Genomic DNA, 19,059 nt, shown 5'->3' with positions numbered 1-19,059 from the left:
CTGGGTATTGGTTGTGTTGTGTTTATGTTGTGTTACGGTGGGATGTTCTCCAGAAATGTGTTTTTCATTCTTTTTTGGTGTGGGTTCACAGTATGGCGCATATTTGTAACGTAACAGTGTTAAAGTTGTTTGATACGGCTACCGTCAGTGTAAGCTGTGTGGCTGATGACTAAGTATGCTTTGCTGTCTCCTACGTGTGCAAGTAAAAGCTACATTCAACATGTGGCCGGGCTGGCACGCTGTTTGTAAATGCTATAGAGAACAATTACTACAGTGCAATCAGGGCACTCCCTTAATTTAGTAATTAGAGTGAAAATAGGATTATATTTTCCCTGGGAGTTATCTAGGAGAGGCACTGAGATCCATAAGTCTCCTGGGAAAATCGGGGGGGGGGGTAAGTATGCAGCTGAGCCGCATCAGAGTGGTCAAAGAGCCGCATGCGGCTCTGGAGCCGCGGGTTGCCGACCCCTGCACTAAGAGAAGGCATTGAAGCTTAGGGAAGGCTATGCAGAACGAAACTAAAACTGAACTGGCTGCAAAGTAAACAAAAACAGAATGCTGGACGACAGCAAAGACTTACTGTGGAGCAAAGACGGCGGAGTTGTTATCATAATGAGACTTCTGAGACGGTGGAATATAACATCTGATTTAACTTTCCCAGCCAAACTCCCTCCACTCGGGTTGAGCTGGTACAATACACGTCCATATTATTGCGTTCCCTTTTTTCTGTGAAATATTGAACTGTCCAGTGTGTTTAAGACTCATCATGCATGATCGCCGTGTACAGTTCACTGATGTTGTCTCTCATCTGCCTTTCCTCCAGGGACAGAAGAAAGTTAAGAGCCAGAGTGCCGTCAGTCGTGGAGCCTTCCTGCCCCTCCAGATCTCCCTCCCCCCCCACATCCACGCCTCACACCTGAAACCTAGAAGGTGCACATTTGGACACGTCGTTGCCTCGCCGCCAGGATGATCACCTCAGAGCTTCCTGTTCTCCAGTGAGTGACTAACATTATGTTCACGTCTCACAATGGTGGCCAAGATCCAAAAGTGCTTGTCATTAGCCCTACTGGCTGTTTCTGTATCTCTAATGCTCATTAGCTGTGTTTGTTTCCAGCAGATGTTTTGCACTTATGAATACACTGTAATTCAGCACTTGTACAGCGTAATAAATACAACACATAACATACACTTTTCCTGCAGGCGACCTACTTTTCAATGTACCAAGTGGAGGGGATCTACGTCATTCATATACCGTATTTTTCAGACTATAAGTCGCAGGTTTTTTCATAGTTTGGGTGCGACTTATACTCCGGAGCGACTTATGTGTGAAATGATGAACACATTAGCGTAAAATATCAAATAATAATATTGATGTCATTCACGTAAGAGACTAGACGTATAAGATTTCATGGGATTTAGCGATTAGGAGTGACAGTAAACGTATAGCATGTTCTATATGTTATAGTTATTTGAATGACTCTTACCATAATATGCAGTGTTTCCCATAAACTGCCAAGATACCTGTGGCGGTGGGGGCGTGGCTATGGGCGTGGTCACCATGACATCATCGAGTAATTTGCATAATTTACTACAATAATATGATTTTCTCTAAAAAGGCTCAAAAAATGTATACTTACTAATTAATAATAACAGTTTTGTTTTAAACGTCCATCCATCCATCCATTTTACAATATAATTACAACACTTTATGTACATATTTATATACAGATTTGAACAATAAGTTATTCACTGAAATATATTTATTAATTGTGGTTCTTACAAAAAATATATCTTATAAAAATATAAAAGCTAAAATGTCTCTTAAAGCTCTGCCCCTTTAATTAGTGCATACTAAATAATTTAACTTTAGCCTACTACTACAAGCATATTATTTACCAGCAACATAAAGTGAAACAGAGGCAGAGGTGTCCTGCCACAGTCAGTAACAAATAAACAAAAAACAGTAGTGGTCAAATACAAATAAGGCAACAAGAGAAGTATCCTACACTTCTCTTTTGTAAAGTAAATGTGAACAGCCTATATGGACATCTACATCAACTATATCATTTGCCTGAGAAGCTGGACAGGACAAAAAAAAAAAAAAAAAATTTAAATTAAAAAAAAAAAAAAAATCTATTTGTGGCGGACGTAATTCTTTCGTGGCGGGCCGCCACAAATAAATGAATGTGTGGGAAACACTGATATGTTACGTTAACATACCAGGCACGTTCTCAGTTGGTTATTTATGCCTCATATAACGTACACTTATTCAGCCTGTTGTTCACTATTCTTTAGACCAGGGGTCACCAACGTGGTGCCCGCGGGCACCAGGTAGCCCGTAAGGACCAGATGAGTAGCCCGCTGGCCTGTTCTAAAAATAGCTCAAATAGCAGCACTTACCAGTGAGCTGCCTCTTATTTTTAAAATTGTATTTATTTACTAGAAAGCTGGTCTCGCTTTGCCCGACATTTTTAATTCTAAGAGAGACAAAACTCAAATAGAATTTGAAAATCCAAGAAAATATTTGAAAGACTTGGTCTTCACTTGTTTAAATAAATTCATAATTTTTTTTACTTTGCTTCTTATAACTTTCAGAAAGACAATTTTTGAGAAAAAATACAACCTTAAAAATGATTTTAGGTTTTTTAAACACATATACCTTTTTACCTTTTAAATTCCTTCCTCTTCTTTCCTGACAATTTAAATCAATGTTCAAGTAAATTTATTTTTTTTATATTAAAGAATAATAAATACATTTTAATTTAATTCTTCATTTTAGCTTCTGTTTTTTCGACGAAGAATATTTGTGAAATATTTCTTCAAACTTATTATGATTAAAATTCAAAAAAATTATTCTAGAAAATCTGTAGAATCAAATTTGAATCTTATTTCAAAGTCTTTTGAATTTTTTTTTAAATTTTTGTTCTGGAAAATCTAGAAGAAATAATGATTTGTCTTTGTTAGAAATATAGCTTAGTCCAATTTGTTATATATTCTAACAAAGTGTAGATTGGATTTTAACCTATTTAAAACATGTCATCAAAATTCTAAAATTAATCTTAATCAGGAAAAATTACTAATGATGTTCCATAAATTAATTTTAAAAAAATTTGAAAAAGATTCGAATTAGCTAGTTTTTGTCTTCTTTTTTTCGGTTGAATTTTAAAGAGTCGAAATTGAGGATAAACTATGTTTAAAAATTTAATTGTCATTTTTTTTGTTTTTTCTCCTCTTTTAAACCATTCAATTAAGTGTAAATATCATTAATTATTAATCATAACATAGAGTTAAAGGTAAATTGAGCAAATTGGCTATTTCTGGCAATTTATTGAAGTGTGTATCAAACTGGTAGCCCTTCGCATTAATCACTACCCAAGAAGTAGCTCTTGCTTTCAAAAAGGTTGCTGACCCCTGGTTTAGACATTTTAAATTGCCTTTCAAATGTCTATTCTTGCTGTTGGCTTTTATCAAATACATTTCCCCCAAAAATGCGACTTATACTCCAGTGCGACTTATATATGTTTTTTCCCTTCTTTATTATGCATTTTCGGCCGGTGCGACTTATACTCCGGAGCGACTTATACTCCGAAAAATACGGTATATCATTTATGTTGATTTATTTATGAAAGAGAGTAGGGATGTCCGATAATGGCTTTTTTGCCGATATCCGATATTGTCCAACTCTTAATTACCGATACTGATATCAACCGATACCAACCGATACCGATATAAAGTGTCGTGTAATTAACACATTATTATGCCTAATTTGGACAACCAGGTATGGTGAAGATAAGGTCCTTTTTAATAAAAAAATAAAAAAATTAAATAAATTAAAAACATTTTCTTGAATAAAAAATAAAGTAAAACACTCTGACCACTAGGCCACTGAGTAGGTGAGTAAAAAGTAAAAAGTGTTTCTGGCCTTCCTGTCGGTCGTTTTTTCCTAATAATGATCTGGCAGCAGCCCAGCGTCATCTCACAAGACACCTCGGGTGCCGTGAATGTCAATCAAGTGACGTCTTGGTGAAGATTGATGATCGCTAATTTTTTAGGTCTATTTTTTTAATGTCTATTTGAAGCTGTGTGCTCTAATTGAAAATATGCTGTATAATTGAATTTGTGCGCTCTAATTGAAAATATGCTGTTTAATTGAAGCTGTGCGCTCTAATTGAAAATATGCTGTCTAATTGAAGCTGTGCGCTCTAATTGAAAATATACTGACTAATTGAAGCTGTGTGCTCTAATTGAAAATATACTGTATAATTGAATTTGTGTGCTCTAATTGAAAATATGCTGTCTAATTGAAAATATACTGACTAATTAAAGCTGTGCGCTCTAATTGAAAATATACTGACTAATTAAAGCTGTGCGCTCTAATTGAAAATATGCTGTCTAATTGAAAATATACTGACTAATTAAAGCTGTGCGCTCTAATTGAAAATATGCTGTCTAATTGAAAATATACTGACTAATTAAAGCTGTGTGCTCTAATTGAAAATATGCTGTCTAATGGAAAATATGCTGACTAATTAAAGCTGTGCGCTCTAATGGAAAATATGCTGTCTAATTGAAGCTGTGTGCTCTAACTGAAAATATGTTGACTAATTGAAGCTTTGCGGTCTCATTGAATACATGCTGACTAATTGAAAATATACTGTCTAATCGAATACATGCTGTCTAATTGAAGCTGTGTGCTCCAATGGTAAAGTTAGCGCAGGCAGGATGAAGCAGCGCTTTTATTGTGAAGACCGGAACCGTGCGGTCTGTCTTTGGAGTTTTGACGGCAGGTACGGCGCGAGAGTCTGTTGAAATAAAAAAAGTGTTTCTGGCCTTCCTGTCGGTCGTTTTTTCCTAATAACGATCTGGCAGCAGCCCAGCGTCATCTCACAAGACACCTCGGGTGCCGTGAATGTCAATCAAGTGACGTCTTGGTGAAGATTAATGATCGCTAATTTTGAGGTCTATTTTTTTGAATGCCTGGCTGGTGATGGACTGACACACCCTCCACCTAACGGGCACACCTGACATACACCAACAACAACATAGCATTAATGCCTGGCTGGTGATGGACTGACACACCCTCCACCTAACGGGCACACCTGACATACACCAACAACAACATAGCATTAATGCCTGGCTGGTGATGGACTGACACACCCTCCACCTAACGGGCACACCTGACATACACCAACAACAACATAGCATTAATGCCTGGCTGGTGATGGACTGACACACCCTCCACCTAACGGGCACACCTGACACACACCAACAACAACATAGCATTAAAGCCACAAATGTGAGCAAAAAGTGCTATCATTACACTCACATTTTAACAATAACATGCTAGGTTAAAAACTAAATGATCCACCTTATAGCCTCGATCTCACCTGCGATTTATTGGCAGAGCTCTCGCCTTTATTTGAAGATGTGTAGCAAAGCCTAGTGTTTGACAAAGCTGTCTTGTCGATGGACATATACATGGGTCAGATGTTCCCTTCAGTTCTTCTCACACCCACCCTTCAAGGACACACATATTACTATGAGGGCATCATTCAATGATAAGTTCTAAATGTTAGCATGGTGTTGCTCAAGTGGAGTGCAGGTGATGAATGTATTTGTACTAAGACCACCATTGTGCTTCCAGGGACTCGTCCAATGAGTCGGGGGCAACAGAGGCGGTGAGTCTCAGCCTGAGCATGGGGGACATGGAGGACCCTGAGGTGAAAGGCAAGAAGAAGAGAGGGAGGCCCGGCAAACAAGCCGGGGTGAGAATCCACTTTTGTTAAAAGTGTCTGCACGCACACACGCACACGCGCAACGCCATTCACGTGTCACGTCACTCTGCCTCCTTGCAGGCGGCCAATAAGAAGCCCAGGAAGACGCCCGCAGAGAAGGGTATGGGCGGGGGCCGGGGGCGAGGCAAGGCCAACGGCATAGCCCAGTACAATGGCGAGGGCATGGACCCCATCACCCTCTTTGAAGTCGTCAAACTGGGCAAGAGCGCCATGCAGGTGCGCTCCAATGGAAAATATGCTGTCTAATTGAAAATATGCTGTCTAATTGAAAATGTGCTGTCTAATTGAAAATATGCTGTCTAATTGGAAATATGCTGTCTAATTGAAAATAGGCTGTCTAATTGAAGCTGTGTGCTCTAATTGAAAATATACTGACTAATTAAAGCTTTGCGGTCTCATTGAAGATATGCTTTCTAATTGAAAATAGGCTGTGCGCTCTAATTGAAAATATACTGTCTAATTGAAGCTGTGCGTGCTAATTGAAAATATGCTGACTAATTGAAAATATGCTGTCTAATTAAAGCTGTGTGCTCTAATTGAAAATATACGGACTAATTGAAAATATGCTGACTAATTAAAGCTGTGTGCTCTAATTGAAAATATGCTGTCTAATTGAAAATATACTGACTAATTGAAGCTGTGCGTGCTAATTGAAAATATGCTGACTAATTGAAAGTATGCGGTCTAATTAAAAATACGCGGTCTAGTTGGAGCTACGCCACGGCTTGTCACGTTTGTATCTGACGGGTGTTGTGCTTCCATGTGCAGTCTGTGGTGGACGAGTGGATCGAGTCATACAAACAGGACCGAGACCTGGCCCTGTTGGACCTCATCAACTTCTTCATCCAGTGTGCCGGCTGCAAGGGTAAAAGACCGCCGCGGTCGAATGTCCGCCGCACGCGCGAGTCCTTAAACGCCACACTTTGTTACCTGCGCCAGGCACGGTCAGGATCGAGATGTTCCGGAACATGCAGAATGCCGAGATCATCCGCAAGATGACGGAGGAGTTTGACGAGGTAGCTGCCCGGTCCACAGTGCGAGGGAGTGTACTTTGTGGTAATAACGCCACCTTTGTGCCACCAGGACAGTGGTGATTACCCTCTCACCATGCCGGGGCCCCTGTGGAAAAAGTTCCGCTACAACTTCTGCGAGTTCATCTGCGTGCTCATCCGCCAGTGCCAGTACAGCATCATCTACGACGAGTACATGATGGACACCGTCATCTCCCTCCTCACCGGACTGTCCGACTCCCAGGTCCGAGCCTTCAGACACACCTCCACGCTAGCTGGTGAGGACACGCCTCTTTCAACTTACTTTGAAGTACACTCAAGCCTGAACAATACTATTCTTACAAAAGCAGTGAAGTTGTCACGTTGTGTAAATGGCAAATAAAAAGAGAATACAACAAATCCTTTTCAACTTATATTCAATTGAATAGACTGCAAAGACAAGATATTTCATGTTCGAACTAAAAAAAACGTTATTTTTTGCAAATATTAGCTCATTTGGAATTTGATGCCTGCAACATGTTTAAAAAAAGCTGGCACAAGTGGCAAAAAAGAGTGAGAAAGTTGAGGAATGCTCATCAAAAGACTTATTCGGAACATCCCACAGGTGAACGGGCTAATTGGGAACGGGTGGGTGCCATGATTGGGTATAAAAGCAGCTTCCATGAAATGCTCAGTCGTTCACCAACAAGGACGGGGGCGAGGGTCACCACTTTGTCAACAAATGCCTGAGCAAATTGTTGAAGAACAACATTTCTCAACAAGGAATTTAGGGAGTTCACCATCTACGCTCCGTAATATCATCAAAAGGTTCAGAGAATGTGGAGAAATCACTGCACGTAAGCCATGATATTACACACCTTGGATCCCTCAGGCGGCACTGCATCAAAAAGCCACATCAGTGTGTAAAGGATATCACCACACGGGCTCAGGAACACTTCAGAAACCCACTGTCAGTAACTACAGTTGGTCGCTACATCTGTAAGTGCAAGTTAAAACTATACTATGCAAAGCCAAAGCCATTTATCAACAACACCCAGAAACGCCGCCAGCTTCGCTGGGCCCGAGCTCATCTAAGATGGACTGATGCAAAGTGGAAAAGTGTTCTGTGGTCTGACGAGTCCACATTTCAAATTGTTTTTGGAAACTGTGTACGTGGTGTCCTCCAGACCAAAGAGGGAAAATAACCATCCGGATTGTTCTAGGGTGAAAGTGTAAAAGGCAGCATGTGTGATGGTATGGGGGTGTATTAGTGCCCAAGACATGGGTAACTTACACATCTGTGAAGGCACCATTAATGCTGAAAGGTACATACAGCTTTTGGAGCAACATATGTTGTTATCATGGACGCCCCTGCTTATTTCAGCAAGACAATGCCAAGCCAGGTGTTACAACAGTGTGGCTTCATCGTAAAAGAGTGCGGGTACTAGACTGGCCTGCCTGTAGTCCAGACATTGCAAATGTGTGAAGGCTAAAATATGAGAAGGGAGACTGTTGAACAACTTAAGCTGTACATCAAGCAAGAATGGGAAAGAATTCCACTTCAAAAATGTGTCTCCTCACTTCCCAAACCTTTACTGAGTGTTGTTCAAAGGAAAGGCCATGTAACACAGTGGTAAAAATGCCCCTCTGACAACTTTTTTGCAATGTGTTGCTGCCATTAAATTCTAAGTTCATGATTATTTGCAAAAATTCAAAAATGCAGTCTATTTAATTGAATATAAATTGAAAAGGATTTGTTGTATTCTCTTTTTATTTACCTTTTACACAACGTGACAACTTCACTGCTTTTGTAGTTTGTACAAAGCTTGCCTATTGCAGCCACCAATATACTATTCTTAATATAGCTTATCTATAATGGCCACAAAAATGTCCCCCACAGACAAAAGTAGTGTTTTTAAAACGTGTATAAAGGGGCCACAAAAATGTCCCCCACAGACAAAAGTAGTGTTTTTAAAACGTGTTTAAAGGGGCCACAAAAATGTCCCCCACAAACAAAAGTAGTGTTATAAAACGTGTATAGAGGGGCCACAAAAATGTCCCCCACAGACAAAAGTAGTGTTATAAAACTTGTCTATAATGGCCACAAAAATGTCCCCCACAGACAAAAGTAGTGTTATAAAACATGTTTAAAGGGGCCACAAAAATGTCCCCCACAGACAAAAGTAGTGTTAGAAAACTTGTCTATAATGGCCACAAAAATGTCCCCCACAGACAAAAGTAGTGTTAGAAAACATGTTTAAAGGGGCCACAAAAATGTCCTCCACAGACAAAAGTAGTGTTATAAAACATGTTTAAAGGGGCCACAAAAATGTCCCCCACAGACAAAAGTAGTGTTAGAAAACTTGTCTATAGTGGCCACAAAAATGTCCCCCACAGACAAAAGTAGTGTTTTAAAACGTGTTTAAAGGGGCCACAAAAATGTCCCCCACGGACAAAAGTAGTGTTAGAAAACTTGTCTATAATGGCCACAAAAATGTCCCCCACAGACAAAAGTAGTGTTTTAAAACGTGTTTAAAGGGGCCACAAAAATGTCCCCCACAGACAAAAGTAGTGTTTTAAAACGTGTTTAAAGGGGCCACAAAAATGTCCCCCACAGACAAAAGTAGTGTTATAAAACATGTTTAAAGGGGCCACAAAAATGTCCCCCACAGACAAAAGTAGTGTTATAAAACTTGTCTATAATGGCCACAAAAATGTCCCCCACAGACAAAAGTAGTGTTAGAAAACATGTTTAAAGGGGCCACAAAAATGTCCTCCACAGACAAAAGTAATGTTATAAAACATGTTTAAAGGGGCCACAAAAATGTCCCCCACAGACAAAAGTAGTGTTAGAAAACTTGTCTATAGTGGCCACAAAAATGTCCCCCACAGACAAAAGTAGTGTTTTAAAACGTGTTTAAAGGGGCCACAAAAATGTCCCCCACGGACAAAAGTAGTGTTAGAAAACTTGTCTATAATGGCCACAAAAATGTCCCCCACAGACAAAAGTAGTGTTTTAAAACGTGTTTAAAGGGGCCACAAAAATGTCCCCCACAGACAAAAGTAGTGTTTTAAAACGTGTTTAAAGGGGCCACAAAAATGTCCCCCACAGACAAAAGTAGTGTTAGAAAACTTGTCTATAATGGCCACAAAAATGTCCCCCACAGACAAAAGTAGTGTTAGAAAACTTGTCTATAGTGGCCACAAAAATGTCCCCCACAGACAAAAGTAGTGTTAGAAAACTTGTCTATAATGGCCACAAAAATGTCCCCCACAGACAAAAGTAGTGTTAGAAAACTTGTCTATAATGGCCACAAAAATGTCCCCCACAGACAAAAGTAGTGTTAGAAAACTTGTCTATAGTGGGCACAAAAATGTCCCCCACAGACAAAAGTAGTGTTAGAAAACTTGTCTATAATGGCCACAAAAATGTCCCCCACAGACAAAAGTAGTGTTAGAAAACTTGTCTATAGTGGCCACAAAAATGTCCCCCACAGACAAAAGTAGTGTTAGAAAACTTGTCTATAATGGCCACAAAAATGTCCCCCACAGACAAAAGTAGTGTTAGAAAACTTGTCTATAGTGGCCACAAAAATGTCCCCCACAGACAAAAGTAGTGTTAGAAAACTTGTCTATAGTGGCCACAAAAATGTCCCCCACAGACAAAAGTAGTGTTAGAAAACTTGTCTATAGTGGCCACAAAAATGTCCCCCACAGACAAAAGTAGTGTTAGAAAACTTGTCTATAATGGCCACAAAAATGTCCCCCACAGACAAAAGTAGTGTTATAAAACGTGTTTAAAGGGGCCACAAAAATGTCCCCCACAGACAAAAGTAGTGTTAGAAAACTTGTCTATAGTGGCCACAAAAATGTCCCCCACAGACAAAAGTAGTGTTAGAAAACTTGTCTATAATGGCCACAAAAATGTCCCCCACAGACAAAAGTAGTGTTAGAAAACTTGTCTATAGTGGCCACAAAAATGTCCCCCACAGACAAAAGTAGTGTTAGAAAACTTGTCTATAGTGGCCACAAAAATGTCCCCCACAGACAAAAGTAGTGTTAGAAAACTTGTCTATAGTGGCCACAAAAATGTCCCCCACAGACAAAAGTAGTGTTAGAAAACTTGTCTATAATGGCCACAAAAATGTCCCCCACAGACAAAAGTAGTGTTATAAAACGTGTTTAAAGGGGCCACAAAAATGTCCCCCACAGACAAAAGTAGTGTTTTAAAACGTGTTTAAAGGGGCCACAAAAATGTCCCCCACAGACAAAAGTAGTGTTTTAAAACATGTTTAATGGGGCCACAAAAATGTCTCCCACAGACAAAAGTAGTGTTATAAAATGTGTTTAAAGGGGCCACAAAAATGTCCCCCACAGACAAAAGTAGTGTTATAAAACATGTTTAATGGGGCCACAAAAATGTCCCCCACAGACAAAAGTAGTGTTTTAAAACATGTTTAATGGGGCCACAAAAATGTCCTCCACAGTTAAAGGTAGTTTTAAAACATGTTTAATGGGGCCACAAAAATGTCCTCCACAGTTAAAGGTAGTTATAAAACGAGTTTAAAGGGGACATTTTAGTAAGGTAGTGTTATAAAACCTGCCTTTAGGGGCCACTTGACTTGAGTGCTGGCCATAGACCGCTTTGACCGTGTCCCCTTTTTCCCGTGTTAGCGATGAAGCTCATGACGGCGCTGGTGAACGTGGCCCTCAACCTGAGCATCCACCAGGACAACACGCAGCGGCAGTACGAGGCGGAGAGGAACAAGATGGCCGGCAAGCGTGCCAACGAGAAGCTGGAGCTGCTGCTGCAGAAGAGGAAGGAGGTACGCCATCGCGGGTGTTGATCTTTTCACAGCCTGCGCAGATTGTTCACCTTTGTGTCCGCACAGCTTCAAGAAAACCAGGATGAGATTGAGAACATGATGAACTCCATCTTTAAAGGCATCTTTGTGCATCGCTACAGGTAACATGCTTCTTCACGTTGGCACTGTAGTTGTCACTCATTGTAGCGGCAAACAGCTGTCTCGTCAGCTGATGCACGAGCAACCAGGGGTTTGGCAACCAGCCAAACCCCACTTAACCCCGGGTAATGTCTATAGTTCGGCATTAGTTCGGCCAGTCGGCTTATGTGATCAGGATAGGAGAGGTCTTTATTGTCATTGCACAAGTACAACGAAACTTTGTTTTCAGCACAAACCTGTTCAAGATGAGACAAACAAACCGTGTACAGCAGGGGTCACCAACGCGGTGCCCGCGGGCACCAGGTAGCCCGTAAGGACCAGATGAGTAGCCCGCTGGCCTGTTCTAAAAATAGCTCAAATAGCAGCACTTACCAGTGAGCTGCCTCTATTTTTTAAATTGTATTTATTTACTAGCAAGCTGGTCTCGCTTTGCTCGACATTTTTAATTCTAAGAGAGACAAAACTCAAATAGAATTTGAAAATCCAAGAAAATATTTTAAAGACTTGGTCTTCACTTGTTTAAATAAATCCATTAATTTTTTTACTTTGCTTCTTATAACTTTCAGAAAGACAGTTTTAGAGAAAAAATACAACATTAAAAATGATTTTAGGATTTTTAAACACATATACCTTTTTACCTTTTAAATTCCTTCCTCTTCTTTCCTGACAATTTAAATCAATGTTCAAGTAAATTTATTTTTTAAAGAATAATAAATAAATTGTAATTTAATTCTTCATTTTAGCTTCTGTTTTTTCGACGAAGAATATTTGTGAAATATTTCTTCAAACTTATTATGATTAATATTCCAAAAAAATATTCTGGCAAATCTAGAAAATCTGTAGAATCAAATTAAAATCTCATTTCAAAGTCTTTTAAATGTCTTTTAAAAATGTTGTTCTGGAAAATCTAGAAGAAACAATGATTTGTCTTTGTTAGAAATATAGCTTGGTCCAATTTGTTATATATTGTAACAAAGTGCAGATTGGATTTTAACCTATTTAAAACATGTCATCAAAATTCTAAAATTAATCTTAATCAGGAAAAATTACTAATGATGTTCCATAAATTATTTTTTTTTAATTTTTATTTTATTTTACATGAGTTATTATTTGTACAAACATGGTGCAAAGTAATTCATGATTTGTTAAAAAATGTTAGTGGGTCGCTAGTTAAAATGGGATATTGTGATTTCACAAGACTGTCTTAGAAGTGATCATTTGAAAATGTTCAATTTGAAAAATGTGCACTTAGAGAAAATATAAAAATAAAGTGTTGCATATTGATATTTATCTGTTTCTATATATATTTATTGTGAGAAATCATTTAAGATGATCAGTGTTTCCACAATGATAAATATCATTAATTATTAATAATAACATAGAGTTAAAGGTAAATTGAGCAAATTTGCTATTTCTGGCAATTTATTTAAGTGTGTATCAAACTGGTAGCCCTTTGCATTAATCACTACCCAAGAAGTAGCTCTTGGTTTCAAAAAGGTTGGTGACCCCTGGTGTACAGGGTTACACAATGCTGATGGGTCGCCACAAGGCGCCCCGTAAAAGATGGGGAAAAGGTAAATGCTGGGGAAGGATGAGTAAAAAAATACGAGTGGGAAAAGACCTCCATAGCAAAGCACATATACATATTACAACGTACATCTCGAGACTTGCAACAGAGGGGAGGGGGTGGGGGGGCCATGGTGGCAGGCCGCAGCTCTCAGGCGCTGCCCATCCGTCCATCAACCCTATGGGATTTGCGTCGAGGGCGTTGGATGGGGGGGTTGGGGTATGTGTGCGTGGCGTATATTTTTTTGTGCATCCATGTGTGTGTGGCGTATATTTTTTTGTGGATGCATGTGTGTGCGTGTAAGCCTGCGGTGTGTCTCTGTTCCGCGGCCTTGATGTTGTTGCAGCCGATAAGTCCAAAGTCAACAACAACAGGTGTCATACTTGCCAACCCTCGCGTTTTTAGCGGGAGAATCCCGTTATTCAGCGCCCTCTCCCGACAACCTCCCGGCAGAGATTTTCTCCCGACAAACTCCCGGTATTCAGCCGGAGCTGGAGGCCACGCCCCCTCCGGCTCAATGCGGACCTGAGTGGGGACAGCCTGTTCTCACGTCCGCTTTCCCAGCAGCTTGCCTGCCCAACGACGTCATGACATCTACGGCTTTTAGAGAGTAGAGTGCACAACAAGGAGAGAGAGTTCTTGGTTTCTTATGTGGGTTTATTGTTAGGCAGTTTCGTTAACGTCCTCCCAGCGCGGTGACGACACACAGCAACACACGTCACGTTTAGTCTACCGTAAAGCAGTTCGTCTGCCGTAAACAGAAATGTTGTGACACTCTTAAACAGGACAATACTGCCACCTACTGGATAGCCTGCAGAACACTGAAATTCAAGTATGTCTTATTTATATGCATAATAAAATAAATAAAATTAAAAAATATATATATATAGCTAGAATTCACTGAAAGTCAAGTATTTCATACATATATATATATATATATATATATATATATATATATATATATATATATATATATATATATATATATATATATATATATATATATATATATATATATGAAATACTTGATTTGGTGAATTCTAGCTGTAAATATACTCTCCTCTTAACCACGCCCTTAGCCACGCCCCCACACACCGCCACCTCCCGATATTGGAGGTCTCAAGGTTGGCAAGTATGACAGGTGTGTGTCCATGAGAGACAGGAGTTGTCCTTCGGGAGAGTCTCCAAGCCAGGGAAACAATCCAAGTTAAAATGTTTTGTATGCCAGTGAAAATAACATTTGCTTTTCACTCTAAATTGTCTATGACTGGTCCTCAAATTCATCCTGTGGGGCAGACAGTCAGACACGTCAAAAGTGGTAAAAGAAGGGCTAAATCAGGCTAGAATGAAGATTTTAGAATGGCCTTCCCAGAGTCCTGACTTAAAGGTATGGACAATGCTGAAGAAACAAGTCCATGTCAGAAAAGCAACACATTTAGCTGAACTGCAGCAATTTAGTGGTCAAGTGGTCAAGCAGAAGCTTGTGGATGGCTACCAAAAGCGCCTTATTGCAGGTCAACTTGCCAAGGGACATGTAAGCAAATATTAACATTGCTGTATGTATACTGCAAAAAGTCAGTGTTCAAAAACAAGAAGAAAAAAAATACAAAAATGAGGGGTATTTTACTTGAACTAAGCAAAATGATCTGCCAATAGAACAAGAAAATTCGTCTTGTCAAGACTTTCCAAAACAAGTAAAATTAGCTAACCTCAACGAACCCCAAAAATACCTTCAAATAAGTATATTCTCACTAATAACAAGTGCACTTTTCTTGGTAGAAAAAAAACAGACCTTTTTGCTCAATATGTTGAAAAATATTCTTAATTTAAGTACCGTATTTTCCGCACTATAAGGCGCACCTAAAAACCTCCAATTTTCTCAAAAGGTGACAGTGCGCCTTATAATCCGGTGCGCCTTATATATAGGGATGATACTCGAAACCGGTTTTCCCGGTTGTTCGATAAGAAAAGAACCGAGTCCTCGGACTCGAATCCCTTTTTAAAAACCGGTACCCGTTATCGAGACCACTATAGTAAAGGAAAAGAGTTGGTTCTATATTCGAACCCCTCGGAACGAATCCCGTCCCGACCAGAAATGCTCTGTGTGACATCACAAGAAATGACGTCACGTAGCTCAGTCATTAGGCGCAGATAGCGAAAGCAGGAAAACAATGGACGGGAAAAAGTGCTCCAAGGTGTAATAAAGTTCAAAACAAAAGGTATAATCCAATGAATAACTTTACTGAGAGATTTGAGCAGGGTACAAACACATGACCAACACTTTTACCACCAACCGGAAACATAGCAACCAGGCTAGCAACGCACCTCCTTTACGGCAGCTGTCGCAACGTTCTTAAAACAACCGCAGCACATACATATATATACAACATATCTCCCTTTTTCAACTTTTGTTTTTCTTTCCTTGTAAACAAAACAAAAACACACTGTATATGTGTTGTCTGTCTAATTATAAATAATGCAGACGAGGCGTGTTGGCTGAGTTCTTGACGTTTACTTTCACAGCGTGGCGACATGCAACACTTTTCGGGGCTACCGCGCATGCTCGTAACTCCCATTGCATGCTGGGTAGTGTAGTTGTTATATTCTCTCGCTCATAACATTTTTCCCCCTATAAAGAAATAATGTTAACTCAATAAAGTGTATTTCTTTTTTTAGCTTTAACTTTTCATTTTTTAGCATTGCAACCACATTTGCACACACCTTTTCTCTTCATAGAATTTTCTTTCAATAACGAAATAAAGTGCAAAAATGTCAAAGCATCATAACAAACAGTTATGTTCCAATAGCAGCAGAAGTGCACTTTTTGGAGAGCTGTATTATTTTCAGTTTTGTGCCCAAGGGACTGATTTTATTTAACACTATATTATTATTTATACACCTATAGTGATCACAGAGACAGCTTGTTTTTGTGTTACTGTATATATTGGTTTTTCTGAAAAATCCCACTTAATATACTTTGGGTAACAACAGTCAATATTTATTTATTTTATTTTATTTTTTTTAGGTGGGTAACAGTCAATATTTATTTATTTACTAGATTTTATTTTTTTATTATATAATAAAAGTGAGCTTTTGTTAAACCAAATATTGTGTGTTTTTTTCCATATACAACAACCTATCTGGACTCCATAAGAGAATCGATAAGGAATCGGTTCGATAAGAGGATTCGATAATAGGCTCGAACTCGATAATTCCTTATCAAACATCATCCCTACCACTGTACATGACAACATTTTCTGATCCTTTCCTCCCAGAGATGCCATCGCCGAGATCCGAGCCATCTGCATCGAGGAGATCGGCGTCTGGATGAAGATGTACAGCGACGCCTTCTTAAACGACAGCTACCTGAAGTATGTCGGCTGGACGCTACACGACCGGGTGAGTTCAGTAGAAAAACACCGTCGTTGTCGTTTCCCGTGGCTTGACTTGCACCACTCTCGCATTCAGCAAGGCGAGGTGCGTCTCAAGTGCCTGAAAGCGCTGCAGAACCTGTACACCAACCGCGACTTGTTCCCCAAGCTGGAGCTTTTTACCAACCGCTTCAAGGTGACGCCAACACAACACAGGCCAGACACGAGTGGAATTGTTATTGTCCCTTTGTCATGACAGGACCGTATTGTCTCCATGACGCTGGACAAGGAGTACGATGTGGCTGTAGAGGCCATCCGACTAGTCACTCTCATCCTACAGTAAGTAGATCCTTTTATTCTTTTCATTTGGTCCACTCCCACATGCACATAGAACACGACACTCCCTGTGTTGTTTGCAGGGGCAGTGAGGACGCTCTGTCCAATGAGGACTGTGAGAACGTGTACCACCTGGTCTACTCTGCTCACAGGCCCGTGGCTGTGGCCGCTGGCGAGTTCCTGCACAGAAAGTGAGTCCGTGTGGAATAAAGTGCGGCCCGCGGCTCATTTTTTTAACAGCCCCGTGGCACATTGTCAAAATGCTATTTCAAAACACAAAACAATAAAGAGTGGAGTAAAAGGGAAACAGGTATGATGTGAAAGTAATAATTCATTAAAAAAAACAACTAGTAAAAATACGTATAAAAGTATATATTCCCGCAGCGTGTCAGAAGCCAAAGTGCAGAATCAGAAGCCAAATAAAGGTTTACATCTTCATCATAATTAACATCATTCAATGAGGAAGAAGTTGCACTTTTTAACCACAATACTGTGAAAAAAGGTAATAACTTTCATGAGATGAAAAGTCAAAATAATTGGATGAAAAGTGATCATTATTTGATAATTAATCGAAATTGTGAGATAAAAGGTTAAAAAAAAACAAAAGAAAAAAGATCAAAAATCCAAAAAATCATGAATTTGAGATAAAATGTCTAAATTATGAAATTAAAATCCAAAACAATGAGATAAAAAGTCAAACTTGCGATAAGTCAAAATGAGGAAATTAAAAGTCAAAAGTATGAGATAAAACGTCAAAATAATTAAATAATAAGTCATAATTGATCAATTGAAATTATGACGTAAAAAAAGCATGATTATGAGATAAAAAAGACGAAATTATGAAATAAAAAGTCGAAAAAATAACTTTCATGAGATGAAAAGTCAAAAATATGGGATAAAAAGTCAAAATAATTGCATGAAAAGTGATCATTATTTGGTAAAAAAAATCGAAATTATGAGATGAAAGGGAAAAAATAAATAAATAAAATATCAAAAATAAAAAAATCGTGAATATGAGATAGAATGTCCAAATTATGAACTACTATTATGAACTATTATTAAAATCCAAAACAATGAGCTAAAAAGTCGAACTTTGCGATAAATCAAAATTAGGAAATTAAAAGTCAAAAGTAGAGATAAATGCTTTAAAATGTAATATCGGAAATTATCGGTATCGTTTTTTTTATTATCAGTATCGTGTTTTTAAAAAAAAAATGTTTTAATTAAATCCACATAAAAAACACAAGATACACTTACAATTAGTGCACCAACCCAAAAAACCTCCCTCATTCATAATATTCTGCTTCCTACATTATATATCAATATATATCAATACAGTCTGCAAGGGATACAGTCCGTAAGCACACATGATTGTGTGTGCTGCTGCTCCACTAATAGTACTAACCTTTAACAGTTAATTTTACAAATTTTCATTAATTACTAGTTTCTATGTAACTGTTTTTGTATTGTTTTACTTTCTTTTTCATTCAAGAAAATGTTTTTAATTTATTTATCTTATTTTATTTGATTCATTTTTTAAAAAAGTACCTTATCTTCACCATACCTGGTTGTCCAAATTAGGCATAATAATGTGTTCATTCCACGACTGTATATATCGGTTGATATCGGTATCGGTTGATATCGGTATCGGTTGATATCGGTATCGGTAATTAAAGAGTTGGACAATATCGGATATCGGCAAAAAGCCATTATCGGACATCCCTAATGAAAAGTGATCATTATTTGGTAAAAAAAAATCGAAATGATGAGATCAAAGGGAAAAAAATAAAAAATAAAATATCAAAAATCAAAAAATCGTGAATATAAGATAAAATGTCCAAATTATGAACTACTATTATGAACTATTATTAAAATCCAAAACAATGAGCTAAAAAGTCGAACTTTGTGATAAATCAAAATTAGGAAATTAAAAGTCAAAAGTAGAGATGTCCGATAATATCGGTCTGCCGATATTATCGGCCGATAAATGCTTTAAAATGTAATATCGGAAATTATCGGTATCTTTTTTTTTATTAT

At 38.6% G+C, this 19,059-nt stretch overlaps 1 protein-coding gene across 1 annotated transcript in view; it reads left to right on the top strand.

Moving 5' to 3' along the window:
* The first annotated feature begins 823 nt into the window (after positions 1-823).
* The window catches only part of LOC133647125 (cohesin subunit SA-1-like), a 61,523-nt gene continuing 43,287 nt past the window's right edge, over positions 824-19,059 (top strand). The window contains exons 1-12 of the mRNA XM_062043250.1: positions 824-995; positions 5,645-5,765; positions 5,856-6,011; positions 6,564-6,660; positions 6,735-6,811; positions 6,879-7,083; positions 11,459-11,610; positions 11,677-11,750; positions 16,591-16,714; positions 16,784-16,882; positions 16,946-17,025; positions 17,106-17,213. Of these exons, the coding sequence (XP_061899234.1) occupies positions 967-995; positions 5,645-5,765; positions 5,856-6,011; positions 6,564-6,660; positions 6,735-6,811; positions 6,879-7,083; positions 11,459-11,610; positions 11,677-11,750; positions 16,591-16,714; positions 16,784-16,882; positions 16,946-17,025; positions 17,106-17,213 (1,322 nt within the window). The 5' untranslated portion in view covers positions 824-966. The remainder of the gene's footprint in view (positions 996-5,644; positions 5,766-5,855; positions 6,012-6,563; positions 6,661-6,734; positions 6,812-6,878; positions 7,084-11,458; positions 11,611-11,676; positions 11,751-16,590; positions 16,715-16,783; positions 16,883-16,945; positions 17,026-17,105; positions 17,214-19,059) is intronic.

Source organism: Entelurus aequoreus, linkage group LG03, assembly GCF_033978785.1.
Source record: "Entelurus aequoreus isolate RoL-2023_Sb linkage group LG03, RoL_Eaeq_v1.1, whole genome shotgun sequence".
NCBI lineage: Eukaryota > Metazoa > Chordata > Actinopteri > Syngnathiformes > Syngnathidae > Entelurus > Entelurus aequoreus.
This window is presented reverse-complemented; position numbering and strand designations above follow the sequence as displayed.